Source organism: Abramis brama (genome assembly GCF_963993115.1).
Source record: "Abramis brama genome assembly, chromosome: 7".
NCBI lineage: Eukaryota > Metazoa > Chordata > Actinopteri > Cypriniformes > Leuciscidae > Abramis > Abramis brama.
Window position 1 is genome coordinate 13,737,339 of NC_139969.1, and position 20,878 is coordinate 13,758,216.

Genomic DNA, 20,878 nt, shown 5'->3' on the forward strand with positions numbered 1-20,878 from the left:
CATTGTTTGTTTACCAAATAAAATACAAAGTATAGTGTTATAAATATACATAATATATGTGTATATTAATAATATATAATATATATATATATATATATATATATATATATATATATATATATATATATATATAAACGTTGCAGGATTTATGATGCTGATGACTGTTAATATGTTAATACGCGTCATCACAGTCTGTGAAAAAGGATCCATAGAGAGAGACACTTGCAGACCTTGCTAAAGGGAAGGGATTGGTGTTGTATGCTACCACCTACTGGTGAGAACCAAACACGCATGGTGAAGTACGGTAACTGACCCATGCCGTTTTAAACACACACACACACACACACACACACTGTACATCTATCTTTATGAGGACTTTCATTGACACAATGCAATCTCTAGCCGCTTACCCTAACCATACCCATCACAACTAAGTGCCTAACCCGACCCCTTACCCTAAACCTACCCTTAACCTAATTATAACCTTATCCCTAAAACCAAGTCTTGACCCTCAAACAGGCCTTTAAAGGGCTCTCAGAAAGTGAGGACCGGCCAAAATGTCCTCACTTTACTCTCTTTGTCCTCACTCCAATGGTCTAAAAACTCAAACTGGTCCTCACAAAGATAGTTGCACAAGTGCACACACACACACACACACACACACACACACACACACACACACACACACACATATAAAGGCTATATATTTTATTTTTATTTTATTTTATTTTTTCTTTACAGAGATTTTTGAGAAGGGTACTGGATCTTGAATGGCAATGTGTTAAATTTGCAGGTGTACCTCAGGTCAGGTGTTCGCCTGCGTCCGCGCGTGACAGCTGCAATAGCAGTTTGAATGCAGGCGAGGGCGGCGTGTCATCATCACACACATCAACTGCAATTAAATCACACGGCGATGTCAGGAAGTAACAAGCCTCCAGTGTCGTCAACATTCTGGAGGCGAGATACTAGTCTTCCTTGTTTATTTCTCCGTGTTAGTCACGTTTGGTGTTAACAGACTCTTAATTGTTTTACCTGTGCCCTGTATGTCGGTTTATCGTGTCCGGTTACGTAGTAATGCAGATGGACGGCTTTTACTAGTTTACTAGTTTAGTTTGGAAAGCACGACAGGATTTTTCCCATGTTGGAAAGGACTCCGCTGTGGAACTAAACGAGGGTGTTTTGAAGCAGGTAAATTTATTGTTGTTATTTTGATATAGACTACTTTCAAGTTTTTAATTGCCAATCTCTTAAAAGACAACTATAGTCAGATTGTCTTAACTGTAAGTAGATAAAGGTAAAGATAGTTTGTCTGACGTTTGTCTCTTGTTTGTTGATTATTGGATGCGTTTTTTATTGCGCTTTTTAAAATATATTGAAATACATTTGCTATGCCAGGATGGATTTTGTACATTTGTATTTTTCTTTAAAAATCAAAATAATAATAATGATATATTATACAAAAAATATAATAACAAAACCTGTGCCTTTCTATGTTCCGAACATTTAGGAAATAATCAACCTAATAGACAGAGAAAAATAGTAAAGCATAGATACAAATATAAATATAAACAGCAGTAGGCTACTTAAATGCTGGAGTTGAAAATATTTTGTTTATTATTAAATTAAAACTGTTTAATTTTGTTTGTGTCACAGTTTATGCTTATTTATAAACTGCTAACAGTTCCCATATTAGACAAGTTTGTACACGTATGCACTGGTGGGCTGACTGCTGTTTCTCGCTCAGACTTGCATTCTTTCTTCACCAGATCCTTATCATGCTGTACTGTGCACTGCGGTATGCTGATGCATGTTTGCGTGTTTAAAGAATGAATGTCACCAACTGCAAGGGTACAAGCTGCCAGGATGAAACGGTCCACACTCTGCAAATTTACCCCAGGTTATCCATCAAACCTGGGCAAGGATGCATCCTCAGGGTCCCAAAAGAGGCAACAGTTGCCACTGTCATCAAGATGGCTCTCACCACACTTGGCTTGGACACATCCAAGCCTTACATCCTCGTGGAGGTCCAAGAGTACGGTGGAGAGGAGTGGGTCCTTCAAGCAAGCGATCTGCCTGTTCATAGAGTCCTGCTCTGGCCTAGAAAGGCCCAAGATAAGCACCCTAAAAGTGATGGATACTATTTCGCCCTTCAAGAGGGATGCAAGGATGGATCCATCCAGTATGACGTCATGACGTCTGTACAGCAAGAAAAAGTAGCTCAGGGACTTGTGACTCGGGGTTTCGTTGCACAGCAGCCTCAGGAATATGACGATTTATGTAACCTCCCTGAGCTGACAGAGGAGAGCATCTTGGGAACCCTACGACATCGCTTCCAGAATCAGAAGATCTACACATTTGCGAGCAACATTCTTATCGCCGTCAACCCCTTCAAGTTTCTCACCATCTACAATCCCAGATATGTCAAGATGTATGAGAACCACACGCTGGGCAAGCTAGAACCTCACGTCTTTGCTATTGCGGATGCAGCCTTCCACACAATGCTGAACAAACAGGTTAACCAGTGCATCGTCATCTCTGGAGAGAGTGGTTCTGGTAAAACCCAAAGCACCAACTTCCTTATTCACTGCCTGACTGCCCTCAGTCAGAAGGGCTATACTAGTGGAGTGGAACGAACTATCTTGGGGGCAGGCCCTGTGCTTGAGGTGAGTTCTGTAGGTTTGAGGTTTTATCACTGTTCATTTCCTACTTTGAAGGTAGCAATCTAGTTGAAATAGGAAACCAAGAAAGGATGTAAGATGGTAAGTTATTTTGAGACTCTGATGTAATTGCTGTTTTACGAGGATTATGTGCTTTGGATGAATGGTAGCCTTGTTCAGGGTTCAGCAATAAATGCTGTTTCTTCAACTATGGGCTATTTTGCACTTCAAGAGACATTTCCACCACATTTCAAATGATGCACTGGGTTTTGCACAACTTTTTAAGCAATGTTGCTGGGCAATGTTGCCATAAACGGGCAAACAGGTGAGACACAGGGCCTACGACCGATCTAAAGTATCCAGATAGAAATTTGTTGGCTGTTCTCAATGGGAAGTGCCCAAGCATCATTGCTCAAAAAAGTTCCCCCGTGTATCATCACCTTAAGTCTAGGCTGAGACCAATAGAAGGTTGAGTCAAAATCTAGACAGAGTCTGGGTCCATGACAAGACCATGACCATGGAAATATCGTCTTGAACTCAAACTTGAGACGCTCCCCTATGTCTCGCTAATGCTCATTTCACAGCTAGCATTTTTTGTATCCTTTATACGCAATATTGAATACAATTTTCAGTGTCCAGGTCAGTTTTATTCTCAGTATTATTATTAATATTTAGCTTTTATTTTTAAAATTTTCCATTTCCATTTTATTTTTATTTTATTTACATTTTCTTTTGTCATTTTATTCTTCTTTTTTTTCCCCCATATTTTATTTAAAAAATATTTCTATATAGCTTTAATTTATTTTTATTTCAGCTTTAGTTATTAGTAATCAAACTTATTTATTTCAGGTATTTGCCAAGGCAACATTTCTAATTTCTAATACAATTTTTAATAAAAATCTACCCCAGGACAAAAAAGTGCCTGAAGTTGAAGAAACACCCGAACAAATGGGATAAGATCAACTACTTTAGTTTTTTTTTTTTCTTGTGCACTCTGTATCTTGTGTGTAACTGTGGTCTCATGATTTATTATTGGGTTGCTCGACACATCTCTGTATCTTGATACTGATAAAGAGTGTCTTTCGGGCGGAAATTATGACCTCTGTGCAGGAAATGGCTTGTCATCTCGTATTATGCACGATTTTAGATGTTCATGTTGATGACTGAAAATTTGATACTCTCCTTCAATCAAATGCAACAAATTGTGTAAGAATGGTTTCCCCTTTCCTCCCTTAAGCATGGTCAAATAAGGATCTAGAAACCATTCGGCCACGCCACATGCAGGGGGACTTTCACATCACTTCCTCTGCATCTCCCAGGGAAAAGGGGACTCCGAACAGACCTCTGTCTCCTTGAGCACTTTAAATAGACACTGTAGATCATGAATCACACTGAGTCGCAGTTTAAGGGTTTCAACACACTGATATTTTTAGGTGTTACCATTGTTAATACATAAACAATGAAGTAAATTCACAACACTCTCAGGAGTTTAAGTTTTTCCACTGTTTATACAATGTGTTCATTACAAGTTTGGTACAATTTCTGAACAGTCCACTTCCTACATTTCCTGTTCAGAATTTAGTATGAAGTGTGCTAGTGCTAATGTGATAGTGAAGTTCTGCTGAGGAAATAGTTCATAATTCATGGGTTTTCTTTACTGTGGCCTGAAGTCCCGCCCCCTTAAACTGAGCTGTCAGTCACCGTTTGTCATGCACTGACCAACTGGGATTCTCAATCTGATCCGAAACCGGTCAAACAAGTTCTCTGTTTTTTCTTAAAAGCTTTCTTTTATCAACAAGTCCACGCCCCTCTCACTTCTGCAGTTTTGCTTACAAAGAAAGTAAATGGTTAAGAGGAACAAGCGACTTGTGTTATGCCTTGGAGATTTAAAATAGAATTTCTTATAAAGAGGGATGGAAAAGAACATTAGGTTAGGTTTTTGTGTTATAGCTAAAGGAAGCAAAACAAGCAAGCAGATTGAGACTGTTAAAAACGTATGGTAATATGTTGAAGTTGTGACCATTAATATTTGATGAGAATTATTATTTAAACAAATATATTAGATGATAATTGGATCTCATAAATTATAAATAAAAGATCCACTTGAAATGAGTCATTAAAGTCCTGTTGTTCCCAGATTAGGTACCTTACGGTGATACACAACCGTTCAAAAGATTGATACTTTTATTCAGCAAGGATGCATTAAACTGATCAAAAGTTACAGTAAAGACATTTGCAATGTTACAAAAATGTCCATTTTTAAATAAATGCTGTTCGTTTGAATTCTCTATTCATCAATGGATCCTGAAAAAATGTATCACACTATCAACAAAAATATTAAGAAATACCATGATATTGTTCCTGGTTGAGCATAATGCTAGCAAAGCAAGTTACATTTTCAGGGAATGCACATACTGTTATTAAAGGTATAGTTCACCCAAAAATGAAAATTCTGTCATGGTTTACTCACCCCAAGTTGTTCCAAACCTGTGTGAGTTTCTCTCAAAATATCTTCTTTTGTGTTCAACACAAGAAAGCAACTCATACAGGTTTGGAACAACTTGAGGGTGAGCAAATAACACAATTTTCATTTTTGGGTAAAATATCCCTTTAAGTCCATTTATTGTATATAAAAGGTCCTCCAGCTGAATAAATTTATTGTAAAGGTAAAAAAAAACAAAAAACAAAAAAAAACTGTGGTAGTGGTGCTATGATACTTTTTGGTACTTTTAAATATGAGTTGCTTGCTTCATGATGGGTTCTGTGGTCTCTGCTTTTGGTTTTGTTGAATCAAAAACACCTAACCTGTGCCTGTATTCCACTTCACTAATTCATAGAGACCTTTGCGTAGGCTATTGCCTTCACGTGGTGTACTCCTCTAACAATATGCACATTGTTTGGCTGGCAGTGTTATTTACACATGTACTACTGTTGAACTATTATGCATCAACGCTAGAGACTCCACCTCCTTGGAAATTGTGTTTTATATTTTGATTCAGACAGCTTAGCACTTAGTACAGATAATGGAATTGTATAGCTCAACTCCACTGTAGAGAGTTCATCATTAAAAATCCATTACCAGCGCATTTGTTCCATTTAGGCATTCATACTTATTCTAAAACTCTAAATGCTATGAAATTGACTTGGTAGTCCTGTTTTAGCAGCCCGTTTGCAAGAAAATAAGAAGAGATATGTCTGAAATAGAGCCAGATATAGGCAATGTGGGTGGCATATATGTGGTGGACATTTTGGGCAAGGCAAGCATCTTTTTATTTATATATATATATATATATATATATATATATATATATATATATATATATATATATATATATATATATATATATATATATATATATATATATATATATATATATATATATTAGTTATTTAGCATTAGAATGTTTTCCCATTAGCCTATGTCTTAAACTTACTGCTGCAAGTTTGATCTACAGACATGAATTATGTCTCAAATCATGAGACTTATTGAGGAGAGATTTTTTTTTTTCAGACTCGAGTAAAGTATTAACCATGTAGAACACTCTAGCAACTCTTTAACAACATTCTAAAAAAGACTTACCAACTGCATAGCAATGTGCTAGAAACCATGTGCAACTCTTTTGTGGGGACAAACTCCTATTACTTTTACTTCTTAAAATGTACAAATCTATATAGTGTTGGAAACGTACTGAACAGATGTTTGAGAAACAAAAATGGGTCACAAAAAACTGGGTCATCATATCTTGAGAGTAAAATTTGTTGCATTTGCACTGAATTTTTACTCTCACTTTCAATGAACTTTGAGTGAGAGTCTATTTTTTCAGTTTTCAGTTTCATTTGATAGTTGTAAGAGGCCAATGCTCTGTTATGACATCTGAGGAGTGCGGTTGTGATCTTTGTCCGTTTATTTCTCCAGTGTGAAAGGAATAAGAGAGCTCTGGGGGAAGAGAACACATAACAGCTGTTCAATATCAATATGTACAGCACTGAATCTAGGCCTTGTTGTTGAGCTCTTAAAGAGATAGTTCATCAGTTGTCATCAGTGTCATCAATTACTTACTCTCATGTAATTCCGAACCCAGACTTCCGTTCATCTTTGAAACATTAAGGCATTTTTTATTGAAATCTGAGAGAGTTATGTCCCTCCATTGAAAGTCTATTCACCCAAAACTCTGACAAACGTTCATAAAGAGATAAATAAATCCATATGAATCGAGCTGTTTAATCCGAGTCTTTTAAAGAGACATGATCACTTTATAAACATTTTGAATCATCAGAGTTTTAGTTGAATGGACTTTCAATTGAAAAACAGAAATCTCTCAGATTTCATAAAAAATATCTTCATTTGTTTTTCAAAGATTAACGAAAGTTTTATGGGTTGTGAACAACATGAGGGTGAGTAAATGATTATAGAGTTTTCATTTTTGGGTGACCTAATTTTTCTGTTTCATGTGTAGAAGCCCTGGGTGTTGGCTTTGTCAGAATACCAAAACGAGTCGGCGTACGTCAGCATGTCAAGACAGGCTCTGTCAAGCCATCGTATAAAAACGTATCATTTGACAGAAGTAACATCTTTTTCTATTCTCTCTATTCTGGTGTTTTATGACCTTCTTTCCTCAGTATTTGTCTTTCTACACAATTTGAACATGGAAGTGGGACAAGGAAACTATTTGTATAAAAACATGTTTACTATAGGATAAAGTCCTGAATGATGGTAATGACACATATCGTGTTGAAAGTATGCACATATTGAGAATCAATAGAGAGCAGTGTGAAAACCTGTTGGTACATGTTCACATGTCAAAGTCCTTCTAAAGAATGTTTAGTTTTAAAAGCTGCAGTGTGTAATGTATTCCACCTTTAGCTGCACAAATAACATTATTAAATATGATTTCTCAAAAACTGCAACTTTCTGCAACGTTCTGGAAAAAAGAGAGAAACCAAGATGTTCACTGAATAATGATTTTTGGTCTGTTATTCACACACAGCTATCATATAACTTCATACGACTTTTTATTAGTAGGAATTTTAAGTAGTGCTTTTATGGTTTTTTTGTTTTTGTTTTTGTTTTGGGGGGGTCAATTTTCAGAGGTTGGCAGCCCCTGGTCACATGTTTTCATTGTATCGAAAAGGGTGGTTAAAGAGAGTCTTCAAACCATTTTATTTTGTGTTCCACTCATACATGTTTGTGGTTCCTGTGGGTGATATAAAAAGGAGCTCTGTGCTACCCACTACATTTTTTTCTATTAAATTCTTGTCATAGACAGATTATCTATGTCAACGTACTGTGTAGTTGAGCAACCAATAATAATGATAATCTATTGTCAGTAATTGGTCAAGAGTTGTCTGTCAGCATTCATGAAGACCAGATATCAGTGGGGTTTTTGTTTTAGTCTGAAATATTTGTCTGTTTCCTCAAAACAAATTTGCCTATCTGATACATTTATCTTTGGTCTCCTCAGGCCTTTGGCAATGCTAAAACTGCATACAACAATAACTCGAGCCGCTTTGGAAAGTTCATTCAAGTGAATTATCTGGAAAGTGGCATTGTGAGAGGGTGAGTCATCTTGTCTACTTCTGCCTATCTTCTTCACACACCAGAACACCCACAGCTGAACATGATGACAAATGCATTTTATCTAATGAGGAAATGTTTATTTATTAATGTAAAATAAATGTTGAGCTGTGATGCTCATTCTGTTAATTCAGGTTAAGATCCACCATATTACATTTTATGATATCATTCCCCCTTTTCTCTACTCTCTTCAAAAAAAATTGACAAAGACAAAAAATTACATGCCAGAATTGATCTGAAATTTCTAATACTGTTTGCTCAATGTTTCAGGGCTGTGGTTGAGAAGTATTTACTAGAGAAATGCCGTCTCGTATCCAGAGGAAAAACTGAAAGGTAAAAAAAAAAAAGGAAAATCGTTATACATTTTACATTTGAATTAAAAGTGTCGGAGATGTGAAAAAATGTATCGCAACAACATGAATTCCATGCCTGTTTGTTATCTAACCTGCAGGAATTACCATGTTTTTTACTATCTTTTGATTGGGGCCTCAGAAGAGGAGAGAGATGAGTTCAAGCTCCTGCAGCCTGAAGACTACCACTACCTCGAACAAGTAACTCAGAACAGCCGTCACTAAGAATCAGTGTTTCTTAAAGGGGTCCTATTATGCCCTTTTACGAAGACTTGATTTTGTTTTTGGGGTGTACTAGAATATGTTTTCATGCTTGATTGTTCAAAAAATGAAGCCCCTCCTTCCGAAATACAAAATGTGCTGTGATTGGTTAGCTGGCCCAGTGTGTTGTGATTGGCACTGTGTAGTGCATGTTCGGAAAATGTCCCGCATTCGACAACTGCGAGTTTAAATATTAAGTATATGGCGTGAATTTCAAACCAATTTGAGCCCGATTTAGTTGTTTACGACAATGTTAAGGAACAAGAGGATCGTGCAGAACTGATTTCATTCGCGTTAACAGGACGTTTCAGAGTGGTATGTTTTTTGTAATTTTCGTATACGTTATTGATACAATGTTATCCACCATTTAATCGTGATATTTGTCGGAAAACTAAGGTAATACAAAGTGTAATTGGTAAAAAAAAACATGGTTACAATGTTCAGGAGCACTGTTAAAAATACATTTTAGCCACTGTAAGTTTGTCCGTTTTAAGATTGCCAAACAATGGGGTTTTGGAACTGGGGTGGGAAAATACATAGACATAGCAGCAACACTGTTTATCTTCTCTAGCGCTGCTCAACCAGTCCTCAGCCCCCCTTTTTTTTGTGTATTCCGTGGGCGTGGATTATTTAAATGAGTAACACTGTCACTTCATATGATCCGGAAAAATCGCGTTGTAGTCCAAACGAGACGTTCATTGTAGTTCTTGAAAAGTGGATTCTGTTAAATAAAATATCTCCTTTTAGAGTGGACTTTGAGCTTTGTAACCTTGCAGATATTTTATGCTCTAACAGCAACATTACACAATGGCTTAAGTTGAAAAAGTGGAAAAGCATAATAGGACTCATTCAATAATTCATGATGCTCTCAATTGTCTTCGGAGCAACAATGACATTAAATGGAGAGGAAATGGAGACCTCTTCTTGAGCTTGTCAGATTTTTGTCCTGAGAAAAGGACCATTTCTTTTCCTGAGAATGATCATTCTTCCAAGACTAAATTTTCTGGGCTTTCCTGTCCATGTTAATTGTATAGCTGTTTATGCATAAACTGTATGTCAACAATTGTCTTATGTTTTTTTATGTTTTTTTTATTTGTTCACTCTTCTATGTTTACACCTCACAGGAAATACCGATTTTGGAGGATCAAGCAGAAATGAAACATGAATTCAGGAGACTTCATCAGGCCATGGAGATGGTCGGTTTTCTGCCTCCGACCAAAAAACAGTAAGTGAAAAATGTTTTCAAGTACATAATAATGTTTATTAACACACATTTTATTTTTGGATTATGTGTAATCTATAATGTTTATTCAGCCCTGCTAAAACATTACATTTACAATTAGATATCTATAAATACAGAATACTTCCATGTGAATAAGATTTATGGTGTTTAATTAGGTTTTTCCTGGAGGGATTAAGTCACACTGCTGAAAAATTACCATCTGTATGCATGACTAGCAAATGAAGAATTCTGCTCTGAAACAAGTCTGTGCTTGTCATGGAGGGGGAAAATGCATCAAGACTTTCAATATGCACTGTGCTCTTTTGGCCATGACGTACAGAGTGCAATAATGTCAGATCTGACACATTTAGATCATTATAAACTGTCTTCCAAGGAACAGCAGTTTCAGTGTTAAATGTTCTGGCAACTAATTATTATTTATTTTAGTTAGAAATGTAATTATTTGAACAAAATACTAACTTATTCAGTTATATTTAAGATGCATTCCCATGTGCCATATGATTCACAATGTAAAATTACCTACAATTACCAAAACGTACCATGGTTATATCATGTAGCTTAGAAATGTTTTATTTTAGGCACCTTACAAAGAAAATAAATATATTTTGGATTTAATGTGGTGCAATGTTTGATGCTCTTTTTCAGGATATTCTCTGTGCTCTCTGCCATTCTGTACCTGGGTAATGTGACATATGAGCCAAAAGATGTTGGCGAGTGTCTTAAAGTTGGGCCAGATCATGTCCTTTCAGCTGTCTCTGACCTTCTCAAGGTACCACTGGCTTCTTTAATGTTCAATATAAATTCTGTTTAAATTAGGCTGACATTCTGTTCCTCCTACTGGTTATTGTGGTAAACCACACAGAATTAGAAATACTTTAAATAGTTTAATGCTCACAATTCTTTGGAAATGCTGTGCAGTGACATATGTTGATTAACCTGAACACCATCACTGCATGGTGAACAAATACATCATCTTTCAACCAGTTGTATCATTACTTTTAGAGGACTCTTAGTAGATCGGTCCATTTGGATTCTTTTGGATTGTCTTTCCAATTTTCCAGTAGGAATCCTTTTCCCATTTGACACTTTTTAAGTTGTTATTTGGCTGTCATTTAAAGAATTACACACTCTGTGACAGATTTCTGTCATCCTATGTTCAAATGTGTCTTTATTACCATAATGTATGTTTGGTTACACTTTATTTCGATGGTCCACTTTAGACACTCTACTAAGTAACTGCAACTACATGTCAACTAATTCTCATTGGAGTATTAGTAGACTGTTAGGTTAGGGATAGGGTTCGGGTTAGTAGAATAAGTTGACATTTAGTTGCAAACTTGCTTCTAGTCAGTAGAATATCTGTTGGGGAAGCATCCAAATAAAGCTTACTTTGCAGATATTAAGCAGACAGTATACTAGACTTCTAGTAAGAGTTAGTTGACATGTAGTTGCAAAGTTACTTATAGTTAGTAGATTGTCTAAAGTGGACCGTTGATATAAAGTGTTATCTTTTGATTTTCTATAATTGCTCTTAAATTACAGGTTAAAGTGGAGCTGCTTGTGGAAGCATTGACTACAAGGAAAGCAATGACTGCTAATGACACACTAATTCTGCCTTACAGCCTCAGTGAGGTAACTTCATCTATAATGTGTTGGGTGGTGAAAATGATGACATTTTCTACTCTGTACCATTCATTCATGACTAGTCATGTGTTAAGTGCATATCTATCATACCTTATGTGTGAAGTCAGCTGTTTGAAGAGGTCCCTTGTTGCTCTATCTTCTCCATTTGTCTTTCTTCATTTCTGTACTCTAAGAATCTGCTGACCTCATGTTCAAACATTGTCATGTCTTTAGGCCATCACTGCCAGAGACTCTATGGCCAAGTCTCTGTACAGTGCCCTGTTTGACTGGATTGTCCTGCGAATCAACCATTCTCTACTCAACAAGAGAGATTTGGAGGAGTCTGTCCCGGTATGAATTCTGTCGAAATAATTTATGTATTTGAATATATAAAATTTGATATATTTGACTAATTTCAGCTGTTTACTACCTATTATATATAATTGTGTATATGATGTGTATATGACATATATATATATACACACACACACACACACACACACACACACAAAATTCAATATTATTATTACTATTACTATTATGACTGTTATTGTTACTATACAAGATCAGTGTTTGAATTAAAATTAATCTAATCTTTAAATTTATATCGTTATTATTCTATATAATATACACTACAAATCAAAAGTTTTGGATCGGTAAGATTTTTAATGTTTTTAAAAGAAGTCTCTTCTGCTCACCAAGGCTGCGTTTATTTGATAAAAAAAAAAAAAAAAACTGTAATATTGTGAAATATTATCTATGTGAATATATAGTAAAGTGTAATTTATTCCTGTGATCAAAGCTGAATTTTCATTACTCCAGTTTTCAGTGTCACACGATTCTTCAGAAATCATTCTAATATGATGATTTGATGGTCAAGAAACATTATCATTATTATCAATGTTGAAAACAGTTATTTACATTTTTATTTCAGGATTCTTTGATGAATAGAAAGTTCAAAAGATCAGCATTTATCTGAAATAGAGAGCTTTTGTAACATTAAACACTACTGTTCAAAAGTTTGGGGTCAGTAAGAATTTTTATTTATTTTTTGGGGGGGGGGAGAAATAAAATAAATCAATACTTTTATTCATCAAGGATGAATTAAATTGATCAAAAATTACAGTAAAGACGTTTCTAATGTTACAAAAGATTCTATTTCAATAAATGATGTTCTTTTGAACTTTCTATTCATTAAAGAATCCTGAAAAAAAAATTGTACATTGTTTTCAACATTGATAATAATAATTCATGTTTTTTGAGTATTCAAATCTGTATATTAGAATGATTTTTGAAGGGTCATGTGACACTGAAGACTGTAGTAATGATGCTGAAAATGCAGCTTTGATAACAGGAAAAAATACATTTCAAAATATATGAAAATAGAAAAGTTATTTTAAATTGTCATAATATTTAACAATATTACTGTTTTTGTATTTTTACAAAAGTGGCAAACTGAAAGCATCTACTTTGACATTGTATTTTATTACTATTATCATTATATTTTCATTTTATTCTGTTCCTCACAGTGCTTATCCATTGGTGTACTGGACATATTTGGATTTGAGGATTTCAAGATAAACAGCTTTGAACAGTTCTGCATTAATTATGCTAATGAGCAACTACAGTATTACTGCAATCAGCGCATATTTACCCTCGAACAAGTGAGTTATGACATCTGAGTTGTACTTCGATGTTTCCTTTAATCATGGTGGACAGGAATGTCTGAAGCTCAGTGTACATCTGCTCATGCTTGCATTGTGTTTTAGGAGGAGTACATGGCAGAGGGAATCACATGGCACACTGTTGACTACCCTGACAACATTGGCTGCATCAGTCTCTTCAGCAAGAAGCCCACCGGGCTGTTTTACCTGCTTGACGAGGAGAGCAAGTGAGTACCATCCCATGAACCAGTGTTTCTCAACTCTAGTCCTGGGGACCCACCTATCAGAATTAGCGTCTGGTTTAAGACTTTTTTTTGGACTGTAAATAATGGTGCAAATACCAGTAAACTGACTAGAGCAAACCTTAGTAAATCACCTTAAGTGATTCATTTAAAAACTCTCCTCCCATAAATTTTGTGTCTGAAAGGGAAACTCCTACAAATGCATATGATCAATAAGGTCAGTCACAAAAATAACCCTGTCCACGCCTGTTCAGTGCTAATTGTTCACTGCGTTTCTTTAGTAAGCAGGCTGGTGCAAACTGTTAGTTAATCTGGCCCTTAGTGTGTTAAATAGAGAAGAATCGGACTCATTCTGGGAGGTGTGTCCCGAGGACTTAAATTGAGAAACACTGCCATAAAGCAATGCATATGCATTGTATTATTTGTACATAAAATGTAATTTTCTTTAGTGGAAAGACAGTAGATTTTACTTTTTTACTACTTATATTACACATTTTCAATCTACTTTAAAATCATGATTCCTCTTAATGGATAGAAATACATAAATATTGTATATTGTTAAAAGCATATGCACACTTTTGAAATCCACCGGAAAAAGGAAATCATCTGCTGATCCACTACTTGAATTGGATCTGGAAAGCTATTTAGAATGTATAATACAGTATGTGAATTAGTATGCATCTAATCGCTAATGTGTTTTTTTAGTAGTCCATTAGTTAATATTCAGTGTTATGGCCTCTCTAGTTTTCCTCAAGCCACAGATAGCACTCTTCTAGAGAAGTTTAAGCAGCAGCACCAGGACAACGCGTTCTTTGTGCAGACCCCAGTGCGGGAACCAGCCTTTGTCATTCGGCATTTTGCTGGCAAGGTCAAATACCAGATAAAGGTAAAGGAACAGACCCTGAAACTAAACTTTCCCTTTGCACAAACATTTGGAGTGTAGTTGTGTTACAAATGATGTGTCTATGGTGGGAAAACAATACTGAGAAGCATTTGTGATGTTCCTGCCCTATAGGACTTCAGAGAGAAGAACACAGACCACATGAGGCCAGATATTGTTGCGTTGCTTCGTAGTAGTGAGTGCAGTTACCTGCGCCAGCTGATCGGGGCTAATCCAGTGGCTGTGTTCAGATGGGGCATCCTCAGGGCCACGATACGCACACTGGCCGTGTTTAACGAGGCAGGACGCAGCTGGGCGGAAAAACATCCAGGTTACGATCTACTAATACCTTTTTACTTACAGCTTCCAGAAGTGGATTATCATTGATTTAACATGTTTGTTTCCCTATCAGATCAGGTCAAGCGCTACTCCAGACGTTCTCTTGGGGAAATGAGGAGACCCAGCACTCAGATAGGGAATCTAAAGAGGTAAATGGACTGGATCGGTTCCTGTAGACGTATGACCTCTTGATGGAACAATGGATTTATGCCAAATGAACGTGTTTGTTTTAAGTTTGCTCCATACAAATGACAGTTCAACTGCTTATAATTGCAACTTGTTCTCTGCAGCCAGAAGTCTTTGATTGACTTTTCCTTTGATCGTTCTGAAGAGGGTCCACTTGAAGCATTTGAGGACATTTTTGCAACATTTGAAAATAAGAAGTAAGTTCACCATCACTCGAGGAACTTACTGAGCTTGGGTTCTTCTTGATTTGATGATGATTTCCTTCTGTGGATTAATAATCTAATTGAGGTTACTGCATGCATTTTCTGTGAAATGGGTGATTGAACTAACTAATTTCGGCTGTTTACTCCCTATTGTTTTTATTTTATTGTGTTTTTAGTATTTATCTCCTTTCTAAACTTTTTTTCTGATTTGGGGTTGGGGCGAATCAGGGAATTGCATGCCAAAGTTCTCCACTCCCTAACGCAGTTTGGTGGTGAAGTTCCTCACAAGCTGCGTCTGTCCACAATTTCTGTGAGGAAGTCTCGTCTCTTCCTTCAGTGAGTGGGACACATGTTCTGTGACCATCTGTCTGTGGCGGCACTACTGCTCTCTGTCTCAGCTTGTGCTTATTATGTGCAATTTAATTGGGACAAAATCAAATGGGATATTCTGCTCTGTTTTTTCCCCAAATCTTAATTGTAATCAAATCTTAATTATATGTTACTACTTTCTAGGAGGAACAGGCCAAACAGACACAAGCAGCTAATTCCTAAGGTAAATTCATGAATCAGTCCTTGTTGTGGTTTTTGCTTGTGAGTTGTGAGTTTAATACTTGAATTCAGCAGAAATGCTTTAAAGGGATAGTTCACGCAAAAATGAAAATTCTGTCATCATTTACTCACCCTCAAGTTGTTCCAAAACCGTATTAATGTCTGTCTTCTTCTGAACACAAAATATATTTTGAAGATTAGAAGATATTTTGGTAACCAAACAGTTGACGGTAGCCATTGACTTCCATAGTATTTTTTTTTTTCATACTATAGGAGTCAATGGGGCATTGGGCCTGTTTGGTTTCCCATATACTTCAAAATAAATATGTTTGTGTTCAACAGAAGAAAGAAACTCATACAGTGTTGGAACAACTTGGGGGTGAGTAAATGATGACAGAATTTTCATTTTTGGGTGACGTTTAAATTTGATCAAAAGTGACTGTTAGTATGTATACATTGTTACTAAACTTTCTATGTCAAATAAATGTAACTTGTGTATCATGGTTTCCACAAAAACTTTTCAATAATTGATCATGTTGTTAACGTAATAAGCAGTGAAAATGTAATAATAAATGTTTCCTGAGCACCAAATCAGTATATTAGAATTATTACTGAAGGGTCATGTGACACTGAAGACTGGAGGGGTGGCTGCTGAAACTTCAGCTTTGTCATCACGGAAATAAATTACACTTTTAAAATGTATTAAAATAGAAAACATTTGATCACAAGTTTTGTAGAATCGTAAGAAACAAATTAAATCAGGTATATCCAAAATTCGATTGGTAAGTATATTACAAAGGCACCCAAAATGTGTTTAGTGAGAAGAATATCAAAGACTTGGTCCAATGAGTAACCAGCAAGCAATGCCCTAGCAACCACACAGCAACATGCTGGCAAACTAGGCAACTGCATAGCAACGCCCTGGCAACTACCCAGAAAACCCTAGCATCAAGGTGCCGAGTTGTAAATGGGCGAGACCCACTTCAGAAAATGTAAAAAAATAAAATAAATGATTGTTCATTATATCTGTATTAGTTTACTTGATTATATTTTGAAATGTGAGCGATTGCATCAAATGTTATTCTTTTGTTTTACTATACAGAATCTCATAGATTCACACTCTCTGAAGTTCATCATGGCCCTCACGCAGCACAACCGAGCAACCAGGTCCCTGCTCCATCTGCACACCAAGAAGAAACCTCCGAGCATCAGCGCTCAGTTCCAGGTTCAGTATCATCATTATCTAAGTGTGGAAAGCATACGCTCCTTCGTCATAGGGCTCAGGATTGGTTTGTTCCATCTCTGTGTGAAAGCCTCTTTTGTTGTAGTTGTAAATTAGATAAAAGGTTCAGACCCCCGAAGCTGTGGGGAGGTTTTGATATGATTTGCAGGGGTTTAATGGATGCTGATGGACAAATCAATGAGTCACATGATTTAATGTATTATACTGTCCAGGCATCTCTAAACAAGCTGTTGGAAACCCTGAGGAAAGCAGAACCGTTCTTTGTCCGCTGTATCAGATCAAATGGTGATAAGGTATGGTGGAGAGCTATTGTATGTTTTGTGATTAATCTATTATGTGTATTAATTAGGTGATGGATCATCCTCCTTTTATATGTTGGTGAATGTGTTTACAGAGGGAAATGCACTTTGATGATGCTCTAGTCCTTCAGCAGCTGAGGTACACAGGCATGCTGCAAACAGTTCGGATTAGGAGATCTGGCTATGGAGCCAAATTCACCTTCAAGGTAGTGTAACATGACTTTTTTTAATTAATATTTATTAATTAGGACTGTCAATTTAATGCAGATGTCCATGGGTAAATAATCAGGTAAATGACCCATTTAATCATACCCCCTGACCCATACTTACATTTCCTAATAAGGAATTGAATTTTATTAAATAACTTAATAAATATATCAAATAAATAAATAAGAAAACATAGAGGAATCCAGGTAAGATTAACAGACTCTTACAAAATGGATTGCTGTGGACTGTATTACGCATATATTGATTTTTTTTAAATGTCTATATAATGCTTTACTGGTCTGCAAAAACAAGGCTCTTAATGTCATCCTCATTTGAAGACTTCTCAGCAGATGTTGATATTTTTAGAGATTAATTTGAATACTTAATAAGTAAATCATACTTAATTTGATGTTTTATTTGATTGATACCCTAGTGGGAAGAAAAAAAAAAAAACTATACCAAAATGTATTTAAAATACTTTTATTTCATGATAAGTATACTACAAATCCATTAATATATTTACTGACATATCACTTGAGACTTACTGATATAATTATAATTAAACTTTATTTGGAGTACTTCTTTATTGCACAATGCACATTTCTTGATATTAGGCCTTAAAATGTGTTTAATATCACTATTAGTAAGGATAGTATGATCTCTGTATAATATCAGTCTTTAAATGCAAGATATTTAAAGTGTACCTAAAGAATACTTGCAATAGTTCCACTTTAGCACAATCAAATATACTAAAGTATATCTTTAGTTGGACCCCAGCACTATTTCTGGATAACTAAAGTGCATTAAGTACAAAATTAGTTGTTCCAATTTAGTAGACTTTTAAGTATACCAATTTAGTATACCAAAAGTTCAATTGCAGGGTATTTATAGTAAGTACATACATTTGTAAATGTATTTGTAGTATACTTAGCATAAAATAAATGTATTTCAAATACATTTATTTTTCACTAGGATAGCCCTGCTATTAATATTAGTTAATATGAAAAAATACATTTGGTGGAAAATGAAGGCAAATGGATTTTATTATTTGCTTTATATTATACAGACATGTCTAAAAGTTTCATCTTACATTGTCATCGCAGGAGTTTACAGATCAGTTCAGAGTACTGCTGCCAAAAGAAATATCAACACCCCAGGAAGATATCACCAACCTGCTGATGAAAATGGGACTTCCCAGCTCCAGTTTTCAGATTGGCCGAACCAAGGTTTATTTCAGTTTCACTCTTCACTGAAGAAATATCCACAACCTCAATTTGGCATTCAGATAAGTTTCCAACTTTCCATAATTGTCCGCTCATCTGTGTGCACAGGTGTTTTTGAAAGAATCAGAGAGACAAATACTTCAAGAAGCCCTTCATAAAGAAGTGATGCGGCGCATCATCATCCTGCAGAGATGGTTCCGTGCCTGTTTGATGAGGAAACAATACCTGCGTGAGAGGAAAGGAATTATAAAAATACAGGTACCATTCTTTTGGTTGGCTAGGGACTTAATCTTACAAAACCTTGTCTGAAAACGATCAGATCAACAATGCGTCTCAACAATTTGACATATGCCTTTTTTTTGTCAGCTGAAACCCTGTGACCTAGATATATTTATTTGCTTCCTTTCACAAGTTTCAATTAATGTTCTAATGTTTTTTTGTTTGTTTTTTTAGATAAATGAATACTTTATTCAGGAAGGACATTTTAAATTAGTCAAAAATCTTACAAAATATCTCTTTCAAATAAATGCTGTTCTGTTGAACTTTCTATTAATCAGAGAATAATGAAAACAATGCCTCATGGTTTCCACAAAACTATTAAGGAGTTTTCAACATTGATAACAATAGTAAATGTTTTTTGAGCACAAAATCGGCACATTTAGGGCCTGAGCACCGATGGTGTGAGGATCCTCTTGGAATTGCTCCGTTTATTTCTATTGACTTCTGAAGGATCATGTGACATTGAAGACATGATCATGTGACATAAATCAGTTTTGCCATCACCGGATTCAATTACATTTTAAAATATATTGGAGTAGAAAACAGTTTATTTTAAATTGTAATCTTATTTCACAATAATCCTGTTTTTAGTATATTTTATTGGTGAGCATAAGTCACTTTTTTCAAAACATTTTTAAAATCTTACCCCGAGCCCGACCATTTTAACAGTAGTGTACGCATTTGTATCTTTCTCTTCCTTGTAAACAGACCAAAAATATTTAAGATTTATCCTGCACTATTACACAGATGTTCTAACAACATATTCTCATTTTATGTAATGCTATTATACATTGTGGCTTAATTTATTGTTATTGTGAACCATCCTGACCCACAAAGGGTTTGTGAACTTGGTTGTGAAACCCTGCAAAAAATGATAATGTACCTGAGCAGAGTTTTCCTGTTTCATCTCACAGCGATCGTGGCGTTTTTTGCGTGAGACATACAGAGGCAGAGCAGCTACTGTGATCCAGGCTACATGGCGAATGTCCAAGCAGAGAGCAGAGTTTTTGAAGCAGAGAGAAAAACTCAAAGCACAGACGTAAGTCCAAGTTACCTTTGGGTGTTTTTTACTTTAAGGTAAAACAATGTTAGTCATTTTGGATTGTTTTTTCAGATCTAAAAAAGAACTGGGCGATTTGAACAAGCCAAGTCAGCCAAAGCCACGGCCTCCACTGCCTGACGAATCTCGCACCCCTGAACGAAAGAAAGCGGAGGATTCGAGCCTGCAGTTAAACACCGAGACCAAGTCTAAGGTTACAATAGAACCTACTCCTAGAATCACAAAACAGCTCAGCATCAAGGAAGGCCGACCTGCTCGAGATGATAAAGGCAAGATTGGCAATAAAGAAAGACAACCATCTCCTTCAGGCCTCCCTCGGCCTGTGTCGCTTCCACTGAACATGTGCGAAAGTGGTTCTGATGAGACTCAAAATGCTGTACACCTACAACGCCGCAACAAGACAACCAGGTTGAAGGAGAAGCCTGAAAAATGGAAGGAGAGGAGCAGTGAAGCAGCACATTTGGAGAACATCAATGCTGAGATAGTACGACTTCAAACCCAGAGGAAATTAGGTTTATGGTAAGAGTTATATTTTGGTCATTTTTTAAAAAGTAAAGACTCATTTTATGTTGTTTTTCTTTATTACGCAACTCTCTAGAGTACTTAATTCTGATTGGTCAGTCTGTAGTCAAATAATTTTGTAAAATGTCACTATATTATATGTTTGACTGTTATACCTGAAAATATCATCAATATTTATGTCTGATTATCTATTTTTAAAGCAGTCATGTTATACTTTTCAGGCAGTTGGTCATTATAATTTTTTTTTTTTTACCCTGCCTGAGTTTATTTTGC

General features: G+C 35.9%; 1 protein-coding gene across 6 annotated transcripts in view; it reads left to right on the forward strand.

Moving 5' to 3' along the window:
- Positions 1–923: 923 nt before the first annotated feature.
- Positions 924–20,878, forward strand: part of LOC311086634 (myosin IXb) — a 29,916-nt gene continuing 9,961 nt past the window's right edge. For 4 of the 6 annotated variants that reach the window (XR_014607102.1, XR_014607103.1, XM_084119604.1 and 1 more), the window contains exons 1-24: positions 937–1,188; positions 1,767–2,663; positions 8,120–8,214; positions 8,503–8,565; positions 8,684–8,783; positions 9,968–10,068; positions 10,732–10,855; positions 11,629–11,718; positions 11,944–12,060; positions 13,239–13,373; positions 13,479–13,600; positions 14,360–14,501; positions 14,631–14,826; positions 14,908–14,983; positions 15,125–15,217; positions 15,452–15,559; positions 15,737–15,776; positions 16,875–16,997; positions 17,228–17,308; positions 17,410–17,520; positions 18,625–18,747; positions 18,853–19,002; positions 19,938–20,062; positions 20,138–20,602. Coding sequence is in view for 4 of the 6 variants with exons in the window: in XM_084119604.1 (XP_083975730.1) it covers positions 1,827–2,663; positions 8,120–8,214; positions 8,503–8,565; positions 8,684–8,783; positions 9,968–10,068; positions 10,732–10,855; positions 11,629–11,718; positions 11,944–12,060; positions 13,239–13,373; positions 13,479–13,600; positions 14,360–14,501; positions 14,631–14,826; positions 14,908–14,983; positions 15,125–15,217; positions 15,452–15,559; positions 15,737–15,776; positions 16,875–16,997; positions 17,228–17,308; positions 17,410–17,520; positions 18,625–18,747; positions 18,853–19,002; positions 19,938–20,062; positions 20,138–20,602 (3,617 nt within the window). In the remaining 2 variants the exon portion in view is untranslated. Of the gene's footprint in view, positions 1,189–1,766; positions 2,664–8,119; positions 8,215–8,502; positions 8,566–8,683; positions 8,784–9,967; positions 10,069–10,731; positions 10,856–11,628; positions 11,719–11,943; positions 12,061–13,238; positions 13,374–13,478; positions 13,601–14,359; positions 14,502–14,630; positions 14,827–14,907; positions 14,984–15,124; positions 15,218–15,451; positions 15,560–15,736; positions 15,777–16,874; positions 16,998–17,227; positions 17,309–17,409; positions 17,521–18,624; positions 18,748–18,852; positions 19,003–19,937; positions 20,063–20,137; positions 20,603–20,878 lie in introns of all 6 variants that reach the window. The other 2 variants (XM_084119603.1, XM_084119605.1) reach the window with 2 other exon arrangements.